The following is a 23,513-nucleotide window of genomic DNA, read 5'->3' as shown; positions in this document are numbered from 1 at the left end:
TTGTAGGTACAGTAGCCTGTCTCTTGGTACTCATTCGGTGAGCGGGAGCTTAGCGTTTAGCACGTGCGTAGTCTTTAAACCCGGGACCCGGGTATGTCCTTAAACTACGTCCAGGACCCGGGTATGTCCTTAAACCACGTCCAAGACCACCGGTGGACGGGCAGCAGTGTCCCTCAAATTCGGTGTACTCGACTGCGATCGCCAACCCGCCTGCCAAGCGTGGCGGTTATGGCATCATGCAGAACACAAATAAACCACGGCCCCGAGATGGAGGTCCAAGGGGGAGGCCTATGTTCAGCAGTGGACGTCTTATGGCTGAGATGTAGTCTTCAAAGCTTGCCAAGGCGCGACTAAAACGCAACTGTACAATTTGTACAATCTAAGCTCTCAAATTTTGGACTGCCTATAAAATATCTGGAGTTATAATATCATTGGCCATCGTTTACTAGAAGTCAATAGCTGTATTTATTCAGCTCTATAGGTTTTCAGTATACACAGTATTAAAATATACCCTCAAACACAGAAAGGCCTAACCGCCTGCACTTTCCTACAAAACTTAAGCCGTTTTGAGTGAGAAGGACAGATTTATTCGGTGTGAAACCATCAGCAGCAGCGTTGCAGGTGCATTTACGAAATGCAGGTGTTAACAGAAGTATTGCATTATTGACAGTTGCATTATGCCTGCACCGGTAACTGTTGAATATTTTAGGAGGTGCATTGAGAAACGTAAAATGTTATAGCAATTTGATTCCAATATTTCAGGCTTGGTGATAAAACTATTTAAAATTGAAGATTGAAACTCGATTAATCGATATTAAATAAATAATGTAAGCTCAATAAGGTCTGTGTTGTAGGTACAAGACAACGATATTATGCGTATAGTATATTATGATATTTAAATACATAGAAAAAGTCGATAACTAACGAACAAAATATTCGTAATAAATACACAAATAAATGCCCTTGTCACAATTCGAACCCGGGACCTCCTGCTTCGTAGGCAGACTCACTAACAGCTAGGCTAGAAGACCGTAAAGAGTACATGAAATGTAGTAAAACTATGACGTCATAACTAATAAATTAAAATTAAAAAGCCCCCTATGTTAAAAACTGCTTGATCGAATTTTATAAAACATAGCTAAGAACCACCGCAAAGAAACTTGCTTTCACGTAGAAAAAATCGCATCGAGATCGGTCCATCCGTTTGAGAGCTACGATGCCATAGACGGACAGACATAAGTGTCAAACGTATAAGTACTATTAACCCCCCTCCTATTGCGTTGGGGGTTAAACGAAATTCTATTAGGGCCATCCACTAATCCGTGGTTAAGAGGTTAAACCGTTAACTCATTGTCAAAATCTACTGGTAACCATGGTAACTCCAGGTTTAACCGGTTAACTCCAGGTTAGTGTATGGTGCAAGTGGCCCTTAGCTACATTGCGTTCGTTATTTTGGTCACATATTTCGCAATATGAGGGAAAAGTTCCGAAACCAGCTGTTGTCAACCTTTCACGCTGAGCCGAAATGTAATAACTTTGTAATAAGCTTTCACTTAGTTACAGCGTTTGCGCTGGTCAGCTGGCTGGCGAAGTTAGGGTAGCGTTATACTCGACAATCAGTAGTTTAATAAAGTATGAAAACTACATCCGAACTAGTTAGTATTGTTAGTAGTGAGTAGTATAATTAGTAGTTCCGTATTGTTTTTTTAAAAAGCAGTTTCGATGAATTACGATTATTTTGGATATGTCGTGGCCAGATTTGATAATTTTTCATAATATGTAAATTTTAGAATTGATCACTTCATGATATGATTAGGTTAGGTTTGACTTCTTCGTCATGTGGCCAACCGATTGTGTCATGAAATGATCAATTCTCAGATCTGACCACGATAGATATATTAATGGAGTCATTAAATTGTTATAATTAGTAATTATTAACAAAAAAAGGACAGTTTGGGTACCAAAATTGTTAGGTACAGATTTTTAATGGTGAATCTTAATTCTATTTTGAGCTATGTTCGTGATTTCTTTGCACCAAGCGAAAGTGGCTCTTGAAAAGATTCATAACTGCTGTTATGCATATTTTTTGGCAACCGTATGTATAAATTGTATAATGATCTATATAAAAGTGCATATTTACATAAAATAATAGAACACTTCAAAAAGTTTGTTATTCAGCTTATTTGTATACCTCGTTTGGTCACAAAATTCATATCACGAGGGAAAAGTTTAGTTCCAAATTCAGCTGTTGTCAACCTTTTCATATCGCCAACATGTTGAGCAGAAATATGATAACTTTGTAATAAGTTACTCGGTTACGGTGTTTGCTTGGGGCGGCTCGCAGCGTGTCCGAATGAGCGAAGTTAGCTGGAAACGTTCAACACGGCTGGACACGGTAAGTAAATTAAATTAAATTTCGCAGTAGAGTCTAAGATCAAGAGGAAAGTACAAAAATTATAAAAAAGATCTTTCTAAGATTGGGGTAAGAAATTTTGTACCTGTAGAACCTAAACACCCTGACCGCCTGTTGTTTACCTCTGCTTGTATTTCTGTTTTCTTTTGTATTGTCTTCTTTTATTGAGGTGTGCAATAAAGAGTATTTGTATTGTATTGTATTATATTGCATTGTATTGTATTGCATTGCATTGCATTGCATTGAATTGCATTGCATTGCATTGAATTGCATTGCATTGCATTGCATTTAATTGCATTGCATTGCATTGCATTGAATTGCATTGCATTGCATTGCATTTAATTGCATTGCATTGCATTGCATTGCATTGTATTGTATTGTACGTATTTTTACTTCTGTTATCCATTTAATTATTTTTAAGAAAACATGTGACTTAAAAGTTAAAAGTAGAAAGAATTGAGAAACGGGCTTGGTAAGCGAAAAAGCTCCTATCCAACCACAAAACTATTAATACAGAAAGTATGTTACGCAGAAGTTAGGGAATATGTCAGTTTGACACTGCTAAGGCAGTCGTGGTAAGGCTACTGTTTACTGTATAACCTACTGCGACACTGGCTTTCGCAACCTCGGGTTTTTTTGTTGATAAAAGCCCCGGGCGTGCCGGTGAAAACATTTCGTAAACAGAGTGTGGGAAAACTACTAATTTCACAACGTGGAAAGTAATTTGCTTTGATTTCATTTGGGCGACTGTTGCTGGTATTAGGAGAGTCAGTTTGGAAATTTTTATACCATTCGCCTTTTTGGTTAAGGGATATCGGAGTCCATTGGGGTCCAAGAAAGGAATTTGCTTTTTATTTCACGAGACACAAAGGTATTAGAGAGGTCAGTTGGGAGAATTCGGTTTTGAATTAAAGGAAAAATAGAAATATTCACAGCTTCTGGCAGGACTCGATCTTGCGTCCCTAAGGTGTATGTAAAAGTATTCTTTCTATTTTGAGGTTTTTATCCAAGTGACTACTTAGGAACATTTCAACTTGGAACAAACTTTTCGTTTAAAGGGTTTCCCTCTTTTCTAGAGGTGTTGGAAAAATATATCAACCGTACTGTACCTACAAAACATCTCTGATCAAATCGGTACATTTATTTTGTGTTGAATGTGTTGTACCGGTTGAAAGTAAAAATGATTGTACCGATTTGATCGGAAATATCTTATTGGTATTAAACGAGCAATTTTTCTATTTATTACATTTACTTATATATATTTCGGGGACCTCGCAAACAGTACTAAGGACTTCGATGAAATTTACTATAGGGGTTTTCTGGGAAAATGCGCATTTTTGAGTTTTTATACGTTCTCCGAGGAAAGCTCGGTCTCCCAGATTTAGGATTGATCTGTTATAATATATAATTATCATACATATTAAGCTACATATGTATAACTGACTGATTGACTGCTATTATTCTTACCTTTCCTCTAAGCCAGGTAACACAGTCACTGATACTATACACAACTCCGTAGCATATCCTATAATTATAATTAAATATGATACTATTTACTTCTACGACCTAACTCAGTTCGGCGAAATATTTGTCATGTACCTACACACTTCGATAGGACAAATGACCCTATTATATTTTATTATATTAATATACAATAATGGTAAAATAAGTAGGTTACTTCGCCCGGCCGCCCGCGGCGTAAATTTCATTATATCCCTCATTGTTGTCACTCAATACATTTTTCGCATCATTCTCTACACAATATATTGTATCGATAAATGTTTGATTCACTGCCCCAATGAGTTTGCGGTCGCCGAGCCCATAAATATTTTAAAATATTTAGGCCGATTCTGTTTTACAATTTGATATAGTTTTCATTTTATTTTGATCGCCTAAGCGCTACTTGCACCATTCTACTAACCCAGGGTTAAACGGGTAAGCTTGGAGTTACCATGATAACCAGTACAATTTGACACTGGGTTAACAGTTTAACCGCTTGATCCCGAGTTAGTGGGATGGTGCAAGTGGCGTGGATAAACTAAAATCATTACAATTTACTAGGTAATAACAAGTTTAAAATAAATAATAGGATAATGTTGTATGGTGAGCCTTACGAGGCTCTACAGAAGAACCGAGATATAAACCCTCGATTTTTGAACATCACACAAAAATGAATGGTTAAAGTCATATCAAAATCAAAATAAAATCATACCAAACCGTTAAAACAGAATCAGCTTCATTATCTTACGTACGGACAAATTGGTTTTGCGAAGCAGTTAAATGCATTCATGCAATTGAGATTAAATTGAATTTGATTCAGTGAAGTTTCCAAGCTTTATTTTCGCTGCAGGATAGTGAAACTTAACACACGTCTGTGTGATAATTATTGGTAGGTAATGTCAGTTTAAAAACAAGTATTTATCTCGCAAATTTTTTCCAGATTTCGACAAAATTAAGCACATGTCTACTTAAAGTTCTTGCTTAAGTCCAACAGAGAAAGCATTTATGTTGACTTACCTTTACAATAATATGTTATCAAGACAAAGTTAAGAAAAACAATCTATTACATTCCAGTTAAAATATTAACGAAAGTAGAAATCCCAGAAATTAAAACTTGCCAAAAAATTATGAAAATTAAAAATATAATGAAACGAAAGGCCTTTTTATAGGTCTCTGGGCGGCTAGAAGATAGAATGGGAGCCCGGGGTCCGCTAGGCAACTAATCCCAAGAATTGGAGTTTTTACGAAAGCGACTGCCATCTACCCTTCCAACCCAGAGGGTAAACTAGGCCTTATTAGGATTAGTCCGGTTTCCTCACGATGCTGGCCAGGTATTACATTTTCAAGATAGTTGAAATTCGACTTAATGACAATGTTCAAATTGGGCTGTAATATTGGGCCAGCGAAATCAAATGATATTTCGTACATAGGTTCCGAATAACTCATGCATTGATACAAGCCGCGTGATATCTATCTAATCTAATAACTTTAAACGAGCAATTCTTGTTTATTTATTTATTTATATATTTGTATTATATTTCGGGGATCTCTGAAACGGCTCTAACGATTTCGATGATTTACTATATGGGGGTTTTTGGGGGCGATAAATCGATCTAGCTGGGTCTTACCTCTGGGAAAACGCGCATTTTTGAGTTTTTATACGTATGTTATCCGAGCATAGCTCGCTCGGTCTCCCAGATATTTGGTAGTAAATTGCAGTCATAGGTAATTTTATGTGGGCAAATACGTATTAAACAATCCTTCCAAGCAACACCCATTAGGTTTACATTCATCCCCATTTGTACCAAAAATCTCAAACACATTAATCGCCTCTCCAGTAAATTTATTACAATTAATTCCTCCAAAGCGTATACTCGTTCCCTAGTAAAACTTTTCTCTTTGAGGAATGGAGCCAACTTTTCAATGGCCCTCCAACCACGGGGCGAGTTCAACGTAAAATTGGGTATCACTCTTTAACTTCGCCTCCCCTTCTTGAAGTTTGAATACATTCGTTCCCTAATTTTGCATAGGTTTACTTTTTATTCCTGTTAAAGCACAGACTTAAATATACCCTAGATGAAGCAAATGTCACGATTTGTATTAAAACCAAGCGTGCCGATTTTTTACCACCTATTGTGACGTCACAGCCCCAATTTAGTGATGGGAAATCCTAACCGATTCGAAGACACCAATGCCCCTCTGCCCCGCTACGATTCAACTGTCTTGCTCATACTCATCGATTTTATATCTGCGGTCTCGCTCGCTCACTCTCCGCTCCCCCGCGAACCACGCCAAAAATCACAAATCGATTGTCATGAATGACATCGATTTTCTGACAGACGAATGATAAAGACAGACGAATGATAAAAACAGACGAATGACCTTCTTCCCAACTTTTCCCTTCAATGAAACTGGTATTTTCAAAATCTTTGACTGGATCATGTGGAAAACAAAAATAATGAAAGTTTTTTTAACACAATAGAAATTTATAACCCTACTAAACGTATAGGCAGATATATTCTCTTCTTTTTTAAGGTGTGATGATTTTTTTTTATCAATCAAATCAAATTATCAATAACAACTACTAATAGTTTTTTTTTTAAATAGTTAATATCATTCATATGTCCGATATCGATTAAAATCGATTATTAAAAGCGATCGGTAGAACGAACAACACTAGTCGCTAAATTTGACAGACGAATGATAAACGGCCTGTACCACGAAGTCGAAGCGATGCGCGACAGTATTGCCAGTTCCGATATTCATCGTTTTTTAACTCACAACGTCAGATCAAACGCTCAAAGCAAACGCGCAATGTAATGTAAATATCGTTTTGTAACGTTAATCTATAGTTACTCAGGTATATTATTGGAATCACAATTTAGAATACTTAAAAAATTGTTTTAAAATTAATTTACGCATAATATCATTTTAAAAGTACTTACATGTGATAGGAAATATGTCCTTGCCCTTGGGTGCTTGGAATTTTTGGGCTGTTGCAGTTAATTATCACGCAACGAGGATTTTTTTAATTTTTTACGGACTACCGGCTGCAACAACTGGCGCGCGTGGAATGTCAATAGCGACGGCCAACCTCGACGCTTGGTCTAGGTTCGGACACGCGAAGTAGATGCATTTGCGTCATCTAGGGTATATTTAAGTCTGTGCTTGTGTTAAAGTTAATGTAGATGTTTGAAATTTCTCTCCTCCAAACAGCGCCATCTGTTGAAAATTACCTATGTTAAAGATTTCGTTTATTATAGGCAACTCTTATTTAATTTAGAGCTTTACAATAGTAATTATAGGAAGCCAAAAAGCCCTTTTATTATAATAGAAAGAATAAAGGCAATGAAAGGACCCTTTGTCTTCTTAAGAAAATAAAGAAAAACTTGAGTCGAAAATTTTTAAACGCATTGAAAAAGTTACCTTCTGTTTTTCGCGTTTCTGAAACTGACTTCAGTAAATCCTCAATTTTTTTAAAGTCTTTCATCTTGCCAATCTCATTTGTCCGCAGCATCGTGACACCCAAGAAACGCTGGCAGTCCTGGACCGCTTGGACCTGGACACAGAAAAACCCTCTGATGAGGAGGTGGCTCGCAAGTTCGGCTTCGAAGAGGACTACTACAAGGGCACCGTGTCCTGGTGGCAGCAACTGAAGCCACAGATGTGGTCGCTCTTCGACGAGCCCTACAGCTCCAATGCCGCTAAGGTATTTTCATAGCCTCATGCTCCCACCATACATAATTATAGCCAAGGAAGTTAGAATCTAGTTGTATTTTCAATTGGGTAGAATTTCATTTGTTCGAAAACGCCAAATCAAAAAATGCTTTGTTTTTAAATGAAGGTTAATACTAATTTTTAAGACATGTAACTTTTAAGACAATATTTAAAGACGTTGCCATAGCTCAGAGAGATGCAGTGTGTGGCCATTCTGACTAACAAAAAACTTAAAATGGTGACTATACACTTGAAAATTTAATACGGGACTAACCCGACAGAAAACCGAAGATTAATGAGGATATTTGTCGCTTTCGATCATAGAAAGTTTATGCTTCATTCATGTGCAAGGACCTCAGATATTTCAGAATTTCGGTTGGAATTTCATCTGGAAAGGCCCTTATTATACTTAAAGCTTTAGGACCCTTCTGCGCTGGAAAGCCACATTTGTCTGCAAATTATTTAAATAGCTATTTTGGGATTAGAATGTATTATGTTAACTCAACTGTTCAAATTATGAAGCTTTTTAGATTATTCAGGTCCATGCATTTCTTTGAATCCGTCACCAACAATGTGTTCGTCTCTATATTCAACGAGACTCAATTTCAAGATAAATAAATGGCTGGCGGTTTGGAATGAAGCCAATAGCTAACGAACTGAATAAAGCTTATCGTTACATGATATTTGATGGACGTAAGTATACAAAATGTCTGTTTCCTCTTTAACTTCATTCGCATTTACCCCGATTGATGTACTCATAACCTGTCAAGCTCAAAATATACAGTTGAGCTCTTTACGTTTTAGGAGTTATTTACATAGTATATTTAATTTTGGTATGAATCAATTTAGCGAATTCAAAGCTAAACTTACTTATTTAAATAAGTCATATATGCCTTATTAATTATTATAGACTAAATTGTATTTCTATATGTGATTTATATGTACAGTCAGCAGCATCAGTTGCTAAGCGGGACAGGTGTTCAAAATTACCTTGACACGCTCTTATTCTCTTAACAATAAAGTCGCGTCAAGATCATTTTGAACACTTGACCCGCTTAGCAACTTCTGCTGCTACACAATATTATACAATGCTGTACAATATTATAATCATTTTGAATTTGTTTTTGGATAAACGGAATAGGTATCTAACGAACACTAACTAAAATGTCAAATAAAACAAAGTTGTCGACCTGTAATTTCTCACAAAAGCTTAGCATTTCTTGAAACAACACGGCAAATGAAACAACTTAAAGGATTTCTCTCAAAACCTCAACAATAAGAAAACGTTACATTAACTAGCGGTACAACTCAAAATGTAATATAAATTCACGGACATTTCCTTATATTTAAATAATTTGAAATAAATGAAGCTGTATTCCTTTGGGTTGTAATCCGTTGACTCGAAGGCCCTTACAATGTACATCGATTTGGCAGAGTGTTTCCCAATTCAAGTTAGGTTTAATTTAAATTTATGCTAATAGAAGCTCCTTTGTCCCGTTTTTAGTTATATCAATGACGATCTTGAATATGGCTATCATTGTTTTGATTCAAACTAATTCACACGCTAAATTGGCTGTTTGAGTGATATAAAAAATGGATATCCACAATTGTTCTTTTTTTTGTTTTTTTTAAGTATATAAGACGTATAAAATGTCACTTTGAATTTCGTATGTAATACATGTGGTATGTAAGGTAATCATGATATTTGCGGTGTCTAAAACTGATCAATAATTAAATTTCTTATCTTTGATATTCTCAAATACGTGTAAATTGTTGACTAACCAATGCTGTTTTTGTCTTTCAGGTAGTAGGCGTGATCTCAGTGTTTTTCATATGCGTGTCCATCATATCGTTCTGTTTAAAAACCCACCCGGACATGAGAGTGCCAGTGATAAAAAACTACACAGTGACGACCGCAAACCAAACGCAGAGCTGGGCGCTGGACAAAGTGCAAACAAACGCCCACATTGCGTTTTTCTACATTGAGTGTGTGTGTAACGCTTGGTTCACTTTAGAAATCCTAGTGCGTTTCATATCGTCCCCAAACAAGTGCGAATTCATCAAATCCTCCGTCAACATCATCGATTACATCGCCACCATGAGTTTCTACATCGATCTTATTCTACAGAAATACGCTTCCCACGTAGAAAATGCTGACATCTTAGAATTCTTCTCCATAATAAGAATCATGAGACTTTTCAAACTGACGCGTCACTCGTCGGGATTGAAGATTCTGATTCAGACCTTCAGAGCATCAGCGAAGGAGTTGACTCTGCTAGTGTTTTTCCTAGTGCTCGGTATAGTGATATTCGCGAGTTTGGTGTACTACGCGGAGAGGATACAGACGAACCCGCACAACGACTTCAACAGCATACCGTTGGGGCTGTGGTGGGCGCTGGTTACCATGACGACGGTTGGGTACGGAGACATGGCGCCGAAGACCTACGTGGGGATGTTCGTTGGAGCACTGTGTGCGTTGGCTGGTGTGAGTATTAAACAGTAATTTATATGTTAACAGTTTTTCTTGTTATGATTTATACAAAATAGCCAAAGGACGGCTAAATTGTTTTATGTCCGCGTTAATCTGAACTCGGATAATACAAAAAACTTTCGAATACCTAACAAGCTCTGCTAAGGTAGAATTTCCACGGAGAAAAAATAATTTATACATTTCTATTATCTATTTTAAACAAAAGATATTTTGGTTATTGCTAAAACTTTTGTAGTTTCGCATTTAGCAAATTAGTTTTTTGAAGGACGACTACACGGAATATGAAAATGAGGGCCCCAGTTTAATGTTACAAGAATCATGTTACATGATTCACAATTTCACATACATATGTATACATATACAGAAGTATGTAGGTGTGATGCATCACTGCGTAAGCGTCAAGTTTCCACCTGGATGACCTTTAAGTGACCAATTATTGACAGTTCAGTAATTATTGATTCAAAGTTAGCAGCACCAGGTCCAATGTTCCAGCTAGATTTACGAAGATACAGTTCGTTTTTTTTAGCATTAGAAAGAACTCCACAGAAGCAAGCATGCAGTTTTTATCAGGCTCTTTTATTGTTAATAATTATTTAATTATCTAATGTAGCATGGTCAATACATATAATATACTTCAAATTATTACCGCTAAAAGTGCTGGATTTGGAACCACAAGCTTACTTCTGCGAAGTTCTTTCTAATGCTAAAAAAAACGGACTATAAATATCAACTTGGTCACTGACGGACTTGTACACCTGTGAACAGTTTGTAAAGTTTAAAACTTGTTGTTTCTCGCCAACTTGTAGTGAAGTTTTTCGACGCTTTGAGTTGTTGCAATCACCTAATGTATCTGGTCTTAAAGAAGTAAACTTTAAGTAAATTTGAAATCACTGTTATGGCTCCTCTACACGATGGGCCAACGCCGGCCACTCCAAGGGACGCAGCCATGCGGTAGAATCAGATAGCAATATCACTTGCTCCCTCTAACGCCTAAATGCGCCCTTTGGAGTGGCCAGCGCGCTGCAACGTTGGCCCATCGTGTAGCGGAGTCATTATTTGTGTCTTGATAAGGATCACCCAATTTTGGCCATCGTTTTGCATTTTGTCCGAGAATATTTTTCTATTATTTACAGCACAACCGAAGTTTGAACCCACAATGTTCCCGATGATCCTCGATGTTCGTCACAAAAAGAAATTGTTCATTAACTACTTGACAATTTCGATTGCTTGACTTTTAAGACCATATATTGTAATGTCGCGTCATACAACACAATACTCTATTAAAATCTAATCTCGCTCCTCTAAAAATTCTCAACGTACTATTTGGAACTAGAAATAAACGCACAAAAATTATCACAGGGAACCCAGTTGAAAATTGTCGGTGGAACTGACGAAAGCCTCCTTGAATATCACCATCATTAACTTAAGAGTTATTCTCTTGCCGGTGGAGTATCTTCCAGCTTTCCCTATCTTGCGCCAGCTCTTTGAATTTTTGATACGACACGACCTATTGGTTTTTATTTAATTCTCATGTAATTGATCCTTCATCCCCCCCTTGTCGTCTGTCTTCAATCCTTAATAAAAATATATTATAAAATGCCATGACGGATCAGGTATCCAATTATTTCTCTTTTACCGTTTCTTATTCTTATGCATGATGTAATATATGGTTTCGCTATATATAACGAACACAATTTTTTTAACAAAGGAGTGACCTAAAATTTTCAAATAAAAATTTACATTTAACTATAAATGTACAAGAATAAGACTTATGAGCGAACAACTTTTTAAAACAGGTGCTGACGATAGCCTTACCCGTGCCCGTCATCGTGTCCAACTTTGCCATGTACTACTCCCACACGCAGGCGCGGGCAAAGTTGCCTAAGAAACGGCGGCGGGTCATCAACGTTGAGCCAACTAGGCCTCCGATGCGTAAGTGTTTACAGTTATCACATGTGTATAGTTTTTTTTTTGTGTAGCGCAGCACTACTTACGGTTTATTATCCGGATCATATCCGGATTCAACAAGTATGAAATTGTCCAGATCTAGATCAGGTTCTAGTATAACTTTCATCACTTCATGCAGTTGGATTCGGATTTACAAACCAAAGCTCTTCAGGTACCGTAAAAATACCCAATTACAGTCCAAATTCTCACAAATTTAACATATTTATGGTCAAAAACTAAGTCAAATATTGGTTTAGATGTAACTATTATTAGAAATTATTTACTTAGTTCTGAGATAACATAACGGCTCAGCCACGACATTGCGCGACTGGCGGCGGCGGCGGCAACCATAGGCTGGTGCGAGACTCAGCGATCGGATCTTTCGTTCCTACATACTGTTGCAGCCGCCACTGCCGGTCACGCAAAGTCGTGACCGGGTAAATGTTTCTCAAAGGCGGAAAACACGCAGAAGATAGAAGTAAATATAACATTGGGAGTAATTAAGTGTTGAACTTGTGGACTAATAGTTGAGTGGTATTACGGTGGCATTTAAAATGAGCAACTTACTGACTTCAACAACTAAGCTACTATCACTGCTTATTTTTCTTTTTAAAAATAATTTCCAGCAACGGAAATGATTTAAAGCGAAGCATAAAAGAGTTAAAGGACTCTTCAACACGCTTGCTCATAATGCCTTATTACGCCGCTTTTAGGCGCATAAGTAGGTACCTAAATAAAGATATTGACACACATACTTTAAATATTTTTCATTATAGCACTGATATTCTGTTAGTTTTTTACTTTTTTCCCAATTTTACAATGCAAATATTATTTTTTAAACCAACACAGTTTCTACATAATAATAAAAATTTTATTTACCAATAACAATATATAATAAAATAATAAAGTGATAATAAAAACAACATTAAAATTAAAACTAAAATTTAACAGAACTTATAAATAAAAAATGCTCCCCAGGTCGCCTTCGTTTGTTATGGTGCCCAGGAGGCTGGCAGCGTTTCCTTTTTGGATGGCCAGGCTTATTCTCTGGCCGAGGTAGCTGCCAGCCCTCTGGTCACCTGTGGTGTCGATGAGACGCTGGGACATTTCCTTAAAAAATGCTTTTGCGCTAGGCCCCCACGGTCCCAGAGTCTCTACGCCATCAAAGAGTAAAAAGGCAAAAATAAAATAGGTATTGTATTATATCAATGAATATTAAATCAAATAAAATTAAATATTTTCAAAGTTAAATATCATCTTTCTTGTTACTTAAAAGCCTACTTCAAAAGTCGCAAATGTGTTTCAAAACTTGTCAAAAATAAAGTTCAATTGTAATTAAGAAACCCGTTTGGCCTCCAAACTCAACAGAACTTCGCAACAGCTGTCTGCCGCAGGCGTCAGCTGCATTAATTATTTAAAAACAAATGGAGAAACAAGACTTTTATGTACAGTCGTAAATTCACTCGTTTGGTAAATAAACTTGGGATTTATTTCGGCGAAAGTGCTTGTTGGGTGAATACCTGCATTTTAGAGGCTTGAAATATTTGAACGCGCATAATTTTGAGGAAAAAAGTTAGATTTACATGAGAATTTACAGTTTTAAGGCATGAAGCGAGGTTAATGTAAGATCTAAGCTTCGCGCCAACTTTACAGTGATAAAATTCGAAACTGCCGCAAGAAAATCACAGAAATTGTCGTTTATGATGACATTTTCTGACTCAGTCTCCAGCGCCGGATTTCCGCCGAACCACAAGGCCCGGGCCTAAGGGCCCAGGCAACCTAGCAATGGTTTTAAGATGGAGAAGGGGGCATCCTTAAATTCTAAGTGCCATACCAAGAGCCTATGGGATGGGCCCTAGGTCTCTAAATCCAGGCTCGTCAGTCCCTTACCAATTAGTGCAGAGCTAGCTTGGATTTCCTCTAAAATTGCTGCACACCACTCCCTTACTATGGGATAAGATTTAATGAATAAACACAATTTAAGGGGAAAATATATATTCCAAATGGTAATTAAATATTTTTCACTATGAACGTAAATTTCTACATAAAGTTTATACCAAGATAAACTCAAAGGTAAACTTAGATTGGAATTCTAATTCAAAACAAAGCTTTGAAATTTGATACTCGAGGTATCAAATTTCCTGTTCATTAAAATAGAAGTCGACATTATTTAATTAAGAGCGATGAAACGATGGACTTGGGTATGTCCTTAAATTACGTCCAAGACCACCGGTGGACGGGCAGCAGCGTCCCTCAAATTCGGTGTACTCGACTGCGAACGCCAACCCGCCTGCCAAGCGTGGTGATTATGGCATTCACCCCCCATAACAAGGGGGAGGCCTATGTTCAGCAGTGGACGTCTTATGGCTGAGATGATGATGATGATGAAACGATTTATATCCGAAAAGTTTTCAAACATATATTACTAAATGTCAGTAAGATAATGTATCAACATCCCAAAAATTTGACCTATAAAATTAGAAAAATACTCATCACTATCATCACTGTATCGTCAGAATATCACATCCTCATGTTCACCTTCACCCAACATAAACTGGTAAGCAAATACTTCGTAAAATATATTTAATTACACAAACGGGTCTACCGCGATATAATTTCATTGTTTTTACCTTTAATTCCGACTTCGTAAAATAGTTCTGGCGGCCGATTTTTGAATTTCGACCGCTCGATTTCGTGTTATTCGTGTATTTCGTTAAATAATATCTCCACTACTAGGCGTTTAAATTCTACTAATAGAATAGAAATCGAGTGGTCAATCAAATACCAGTAGATTCAAATTTCGATCGCTCGTATTTCAAAAATTAGCATTTTGGCGTTTTCCACCGATTTTCGAGCGACGAAATCGAGCAATCGAATTTCATAAATCGGCTCCCTGTATTTGTACCCAAGATCTCGGATTTGGAATACCAATAATACAGCAATGATTTTTTACTATCAAGTTATCTCTGTTAAAAAAATGTTTTTTTTTTAAATATAATATAGGATATAGGTACTCTCAAAGTAGCCAGTGCACATTTTGCGCTTGTTGCTTTAGTCTCACACTTTAGTTTCACCAAAATAATAATTTAACATACATATAAACTTTTAAAAAGAATGATTTTGTTTTAAATAAAATTATAACTCGATATCACAATAACTGTTTATGACATTCCTTTAAAAATATTGGCATTCATAAGCACTCGTCTTTTTTACACATCAGTGTCTTCCTAGATGCACTTTTACACAATACTATGTTTAAAATTCTTAAAATTATGAATAAATTGTACCACTAAAACAGTTATTATTTAATGTCGTATATCCCTTTTCACCCAAGCTGCCGTGGGGAGAGCACCAGGTAAAACAATATCATTTCAAAATTGTAGTTTCCTACATAGGTATAATTAGTAACTATCAATCGTTATTGTTACTAGTGTAGATAATTAACGACTAACCACACCGCAACTCATAGCAGCGTATACGCAGTGGGTATAGTCTTTCGATCTGTAACTGGCCTTGTCTAGTGTTAAGTAAAACCGCACGTGCCTCTACCTGAAAAAAAAAGGGTCGTGTAATTATTTACGGTTACTGAGTGCTGACGAGCGAACTAGTCTAAAATGTGTCATCCAGATGCGTAACAAAGGAGAGCGCACTTACACTGGTTTTTTGAGCGTTGGACTAGCCCGCGATCATGTGCCAATTAAAATAATTAAGAACCTTTATTGCAAGTAAGTAGCACGTGCGGTTTTACTTAACAACAGACAAAGGATTAGCAGTTCGGGGCCAGTTAATAATCAACAGACTATTATTCCACGACAAGAGTAACGCGAGTCACCATTTTATTGCATGTTACTGTTATTCATGAATTCGTGATACAAATCTAAGCATTCATTTATCTGTAGAGAAATCTTACTTTAATCCCATTGGCGCTTAAATTTGCTTAATTGATGAAAAAACACGCAGCGAAATCGTGCTTCGTTAGTTTTTGTGTTAAACAATATTGTGTCTCATGCAACGTGTTAACTCCACATTTTTTGTTAAGAACAATGAGCTGCGATTTTACATGGAAAATTTTGAATGAATTCATTGATAAATTCGCCATGCACTTTAACGGCTGATGGTACTTGCTGCGTCTAAACTAGCTTTTACTTTTTAATTCGGGTGTAATTAAGGAGTATTGTTATGTAGACACGTTTACTTGTTAGTTCCTGCTGGATAATATTAGCGGTATCAAGCTACCAAGCTAAGCATAATAATCTGCATTCTGCAGTCACGACATTGTGAAATCTTGTTTTGTTGATGAGATGGTCTGGTACTAAACATTTTTTCAAATGTTACCGCAGAGTATAGTTGTGCCGTTCTCGAGAAAATTCTCCGTTTTGTATAAGGAACATTCTCGTGTGAGAACATTCCCGGACACATTTCCGGGAACATTTCCGGGTAAACGAAGAACGTTCTCTAGAACGGCACAACTATACTGTAGAGTCTTAACTACATTGCAAATGCAACTTCAAGTTATGTTTTACAAATTTTAATTGGTGGTAGCGCTTTAAGCACTAGGTAATTTTAAATATGTCTGTAAGGTTTTTACCTCAGCGTTAAATTTCTTCGTTATGTTCTCTCCTAATTTTTTTCAAAGAAAGATATGCCCTAATGTTAAAATTATTCGTTTTTTATTCCTATTTTATTTAGAACTTTAAGTTAAAGTAAAGTTAGACACAAACGACGTATTCATTCATTGACGTATTATATCCCATTCCTTCTACCCTATATTACCCCTCTTAGCTGTGACAAGTTACATATGTCTTTGGCTGCGACTTGAACATTATTCGAATATATAAAATAAATTTATAATCCAGGTGCACCAGGCGTTCCAGGTTGTCCCGGCGGTGCAATGCCCCCAGGAATGGGACCTCAAGCGGTGAACCGCCGCATGAACGCCATCAAAACCAACCACCCTAAAGACATCATGGGACCTAATATGGGTAAGACTTGGATTTAATTTAGCTTCTACAAAACTTTTGAAAATTGTACAAGAAGGTTTTGAATTAAGCATGTAATAAAAGCCAATGAAGAAAATACAAGTTTAAAGTTCTCAATAAAAATATGCAATAGACAAAAAGATCCTTTCAATTTTTTAGATCACCGACAACTACTAATTTAAGTACAAATTAAAATCAATATATTTTAATGACAGATGCAAGATTGACTTCTCAAATGATTCAGAAACCCTAATTAATGTACAACTCATTCGATAGCGTAATGAGAGTTCGCGTTTACGTTATGTATATTTTTGTATGGGATTTTGAAAAGCGCGCCTAGCGGGTCGTTTTGGAAACTTTAAATCCCATACAAAATGACACTTAACGCAAACGCGTACGTCACGTCACGCTGTCGAATTAAATTTACACTAGGGGTACTTGTTTGTTATAAAAAGAAGTTTGACAACTTCCAAATCGTTTCCACTTAAAGATTTGCCCTTCCGGCTTCAACAAACCTAAATCCGCTCAAACGCATTTAATACTAAGATTTGCTTAATAAAACAAAGAAGTTTTCAACACGCAGAATCTTACAAACTGGGTCAAGTGAAAGGACGATCCAATGTTAATCCAATTTTTTCAAGGCAACTTTGGGATTATGCACTTACCAAGGAAATGAAGAAGTTTGGTCGTAGGATTACAAAGTTCGGTTTAGAAGTTGGATCATTTGAGATACACTTGTTGGACGTATTAAATTTCTTTATTGTTTATGTATTAATGATGCTTATTTTAAATGCTACTGTATTTTTTTGTTAAACGCATTAAAAATATAGAAATTTCGAAAAGGTAATGGTTATTTAATTATAGGATATCTAACAAATTTCCTTGTACAATCAAGTCAACAACAAATTTATAGTGATGATGATGACCAAAGTAGCCAAATATTTATATTTAGAGTCTGTGCGGAAAGAGAAGAGTCGTGGAATGTATTGGGACAAGACTATACCGTGACACACTTTTATTACCATAGAAATAAGGATGTGTACAGATATATTTGGCTTCTTTGGCGGTCACTATATAAGATGCCATGTATAAAATTCAACACTCAACTTTAGAATGTGTGTGACGTTTCTAGATTTTTTGTATAGGCATTTTCACAAGGCAGGAGCACTTAATGTATTATTTACAGGCAAACAACAGCAGAGGGATGTGTAAAGAATGAAGCTTGCGTTATAATACACTAACAGACTCGAAAATAACATAACAACTAAAAGTGTCATCATAATTTAATATTATGTTGCATTTTGAATTAGTTAATGGACTAACCTTTTTAGTACTCATACAAATATAACACTGCATTTCGGATTCAGATAATTTCGGTTGCTAGAAATAGGTACCTAATTGGGTCAACATTTTATCTACGGTAGTACCTAATGTGTTTAAAGCTATGACGAGATAAAACAAAATATTTCTAACAAACCTGCAGTGCTGAAAATGTTAATCCAAATGAATCATACGAATGTAAAATACTCACAAAACTAATTGTAGCTTATGCAATGTAATCCTCCACAGATGGTGATCGTAGCGAGCTAGAGGCTATGATCCAAACAACACCAAACAACTGCAAAAGAAAAAACTTAAACATGCTTTAGAAGCATCACAAAATCGGCGCCGTCGGAACTCCGAAGGCTTTCTATACTGTCGCCTGCACCCGCGGACTTAGCTCACAGGAATGATCTAGACTTCACTAATCAATCATCATTAACCCCATAATCATTGCACAAACGGCAATCTTCAAGCAGCACAAGGAACCGACTAGGTTCTTTCGCTTCGCCAGAGACCGAAGGTTCGAGAATTTGACATTCTTGGGTTATATGACCCTGTCCCGCGCTAGTATAGCCGCTTCCCGCTTTAACCCAATCGATGTTGTCGTAGCAATGAATGTGCTAGAAATTATGAAACTTCCAGTTATTTTCTTCTTTACGTCTTCAAACATTTCAACAGCTTTATCATTTGCTCGTCTTAGACGAGATAGTAAATGATTTATGATGAACTTAGCACCTGTTACGTTTTTCGATATGATTATAATAACTGGGGGTTTCATATAATTCTGGTTTTTTGCATCGTTTTTTGTCATTTTTTAATGTTTTACCAGTTTCAGTCACCAGTGCCCGGATTGCTTTAGTTGTTCATTAGGATTAAGAGCGCTTTAATATGTTTATAGTGATTGTTCTTGAGTTGCGAGTGACCCCGAAGTATGTTTTCAGGCAACAACCACCAAACAGCTATCAAAAACAACATTACGCCTCCCGAAGCCTCCAACACACCCACTCCCAACACTGCGGTACACATCCGAAACAAATATATGCTTTACACTAACCGCCTTACAACCGTAATTTTAGACCAGATCCTATAACTTGTGACTCATTTTATCTAACATAGTATCTTGCAAAAGTGAACTAGCTAGTAAATGTTTAATACCTACAGCAATTTTTAACGTCTTATTGTGTTATTCGATATTTGTCTGGAATAGTTGGTGTCTTAATCGTATTGTAATTTTTTTTTGTGTTGACTTCTCTAACGTTGTATGTGGGTTTATGTTATTCATTAGGAGGATTAATAGCATTGTGGTCCTATTTATCTATATTTTCTTCCTTATATCACTCTATAATACTGATAATGTGAAACAATCTTATTACTACCCGAAATTTACCAGGCATGACAGCATGAACTTTTCGTCAATATGAGTGTTAATGTATATGGTGTCTAACATTGCTATTTTTAATGACTCCTGCTAATTATATTTCAATTCCAACAGTCGCAAGCCTGATGCCCGGTCTGGACATGTCAGTGACCACACGCCTGTCCCCCAGCCCCCGGGACATGAGCCCGGCTCTGGCCATAGCTCTTCCCATGATGAAGTCAGTCAATATTGTCCCGGCTCAGTGCTTCGACAACATGGCTTTCCACACCGAGAAGGCTGAAGACAAAGACAGTGACAAGGAAGATACTCTCAGCAAACGTTCTAGTCAACAATCTCTTGAAAACGACAACACACTTAGAGTAAACAATTACAAGAACGGATACATGAATAAGAGAGTCGAAGAGAAAACTGATTGTAGAACGCCGTTGCTTCGAGATCATAAGATAGAATCGCTGGATGAGAATAAACTTCGGGAGAATAAAGCTGAGAAGAGAAAGTCATCCGCTTCAACATAACAGTAAATATTGTAAATAATATTGCAACCGCTATTCTAAACTTTATTGGATAAGGCCACGGAGTAATAAAATATGTTATGTCGCAAATTGTAGCACATGAAATAACTGTTTCAATTGTGCAACAATTTACAATGAGCCAATGTTGCTCCATCGCCTTAATCTATTGAGACCAATAGAACTAAGAATGCTTTAACTAATGCAATTAAGATTAAGTAATGTCCATTCATGCAGTGCAGAGCAAAACAACGTATGTTAAACCAAACAGAGTATTCAAACATATGTATTGTCTAGTTAATTAACTTTATCTTTAACTGTACAAGTTTCGCGTAGTTTGGGAAACGACTTGCCTTCGTATCCAGAGTTAAGAGTAGACTGTGAGAAATACAAGTATTATATATCACCGATTTTGATTGAATATTTAGCAAAATGCCAAGGCATAAACTATTCAGGCACGTACAATGGCGTATAGTAATGTCATAAAAATAAGAAATGCATTTCTTGCTTAATAGTTACCTAATGGCAATTTTTTACGAGGCGGTATATTGAGGATAGTGGCATTAGTGACATTTATTTCTGTGTCGTTTGTTACACGTGTATGTTCAGTAATGTCATTGTCTGAGAGCCATCGCTCGGGAAAGAAAGAAATATTTGACTTTAAAAACATCAGTCACGTGAGATTCTACTTGTAGGAGATACTGCCAAAAACGAAAATCGAAATTTCCTTTTCTGTCTCTCTCTTGCTCAAATATACCAGAGCAATAGAGAGGCAAATCACGAAATTTCGGTTTCCGCGGTATGCCCTCAGCTTTTATAGTCTTTGATATAATCGGTGATGTATGAGGACTTGTATGTATTATCGTGGATAATGTTAATGTTCAAGCATTCAAGGCCGTGATAGCTATAAGATAGTTAAGAAGTGCTTGGAGCACTTACGATTTACACATACGTACGAATATTAGTAAATAGTTGCCTATCACAAACTAGAGTAAATGTTACGTACCTTTATATACCTAAATTGTACAAATCGATCTTTTTGGCTGAATTTTATCAACTGTTTCTCTAATAGCCTTATCGAAATTGACGATGATACCAAAAGTTTCTTAAAAGCATCATCGCCATCGACAGTAATTGGACCACCGATTTCATTGTTTTAAATTGGTTAAATAGAGTTCCTAAGATATAAAAGCGAATTAAGAATATTATTATGTCTTATGTTTTAATCGTATCGTATAATCATCTAAATATCAAACCAAGCCTTACTAAGTTTCATATTTGTGTAAGAATGTCCTATTAATTTATTTATTATAACTCCGTTGAATTCATTGGTGTGGAAAGTGCTCTTAATTAAATTTAATTCGTCTCGCATTTCGCGGCATCAACTTTTGTTTGGCATAAATCCGAAGGCGGTCGCTTTGTGCAAAATTCCAATTTAACATTTGGCCAAATTCCACCCCCGAATGTCAGCTGCTTTCGAATTTTATTTGTTCGAGGCGCAATATTTGCCTGCAAACATTTTATAGGTGTTTGCTAAAATACAGCAGCTTTTTTGCCGCAAGGGTTTTGGATTTATTATTTCGCACCGCGAGGGCTGCCAAACGGGATGTTACAAAAAAACTGCGGCATACGTGGTTGTAACATATGAATATAATCCAATATAAAATGAGATATCACATTCTTTTTGCGAGTTGACAAAATTAAGTCAAAGGATCGATAGCATGTAGTTATTATAATCGACCAGGATTCGGTAACTATAAACCATTAACATATATTAATAGTTGAATTAAAGCGTTTATTCGAATGTTAACTTCAATACGTTTCCAGTCCATTAGCAGAACTTTGTATCGGGAAGTTTTTCTTAGCGAAAAGTTTTCTTGCGTTTTTATAGACGTCAATTCTAATTTATCAGTTTGTTACGGTTTTGAACTGGTGTCGATATGACCTTTAACAACTTTCACTTCATTTCACATGCACCAATCAGTGTGAGCGATTTTAAAGATCGTATCAAAATAAGATTAAAATCAACAAGGTAAATCTTAATTGTGCTCATAGAACAAATATGTAGAAGCAGCCATTGAGTTATCGTTACTATAGAGAAGCCAAATAAATTGTCGCAATCGCAACCTGTACCACGTGACCAAAGCGTCGTAAGCGCGATAAAATGCATGGCGCTTACGCGTTTAGGTCGCGAGATTCACGCTCCGCTTCTATAGTTTGTTGTTAAAACAACAACTCATGGCGCATAATACTTGTTCTCTGTGCCAGTTCTATTCGTAGTAATATTAGTTCTATGGAAGCAACCGATGTAACTGATGCTCTAGTCTAGCGGAAAGCTTACCAAAGTTCTGAATATCAACAAACATGAAACATCAACAAACGTGAAACTACAATATTCATTAACAACAGACTAGTCTAGCTTCCCGAACAGTTCGATTAAGTATACAATCGATAAAGTTTGTACATATAGCAAACATAGTATTAACATTTTTGTATCTCAACAGTTACGATATAAATAAATCACTAGATACACATATCATGGCACTCTTTCATTCTTGATGTTACTTTAAATGTAAATAAATATACTTATCATAATTAATAGTTAAGGGTAGATAGATGTGAACCAAGTGGTTTTGCTTTTAAATGTGATTTTTTGTTACTTGTAATACCTAAGGGTTCAATATTTATTTGTTGCAATTTTGGACGATAAATTGAAAGTACGCGTCTAAACTCAGGGACCCTCGATGTTTTATATAAAATTGTTATTGATAAAGGAAACATAAATTAGACTGCTTGTAATTGGTTTCAGTCATATCGAAGTAACTTTATTGTTTAAAATTTTATTGTACGCATAAAATGCAATAACATTAAAATGAAATGTAGATAGCACGATACTGTTTATAAAAATATTTGTATATACTTTTAGGCTTGTATGATTTACATAATTTATACCCAAATAATTTTAACTGTACCAATTAGTGTCATATAAAATAATGTTAAGTCTCGTAGTGATTCAAATTTAATTAAAATGTTTTAAGAAGTTTATAGTTTGCCACGAAAATGATTAGTAGCGAAAATGGAGCTAGAGGACCACAACAGTGCTCGATTCACATTGAATATTTATTTATATTATTTAATTACGGTAAAATGTTAAGGATGACTTAGGTACGTTAGAATGGCCTGGATCTGGGCCGAGGTCCGACACTTCTTTTTCCATAGACGGTCACTTCACACTGGTCACGTGATGCTTTCTATA

At 36.2% G+C, this 23,513-nt stretch overlaps 1 protein-coding gene across 2 annotated transcripts in view; it reads left to right on the top strand.

The window, feature by feature from the left end:
- Positions 1-23,201, top strand: part of LOC134672588 (potassium voltage-gated channel protein Shaw) — a 38,711-nt gene extending 15,510 nt beyond the window's left edge. The window contains exons 2-7 of one of the 2 annotated variants that reach the window (XM_063530536.1): positions 7,428-7,622; positions 9,435-10,115; positions 11,918-12,053; positions 15,403-15,423; positions 16,925-17,050; positions 19,863-23,201. In XM_063530536.1, the coding sequence (XP_063386606.1) occupies positions 7,428-7,622; positions 9,435-10,115; positions 11,918-12,053; positions 15,403-15,423; positions 16,925-17,050; positions 19,863-20,263 (1,560 nt within the window). In that variant the 3' untranslated portion in view covers positions 20,264-23,201. The remainder of the gene's footprint in view (positions 1-7,427; positions 7,623-9,434; positions 10,116-11,917; positions 12,054-15,402; positions 15,424-16,924; positions 17,051-19,862) is intronic. The other variant, XM_063530537.1, reaches the window with a different exon arrangement.
- The last annotated feature ends 312 nt before the right edge of the window (positions 23,202-23,513 follow it).

This window comes from Cydia fagiglandana, chromosome 17 (assembly GCF_963556715.1).
Source record: "Cydia fagiglandana chromosome 17, ilCydFagi1.1, whole genome shotgun sequence".
NCBI classification, from domain to species: Eukaryota; Metazoa; Arthropoda; class Insecta; order Lepidoptera; family Tortricidae; genus Cydia; species Cydia fagiglandana.
This window is presented reverse-complemented; position numbering and strand designations above follow the sequence as displayed.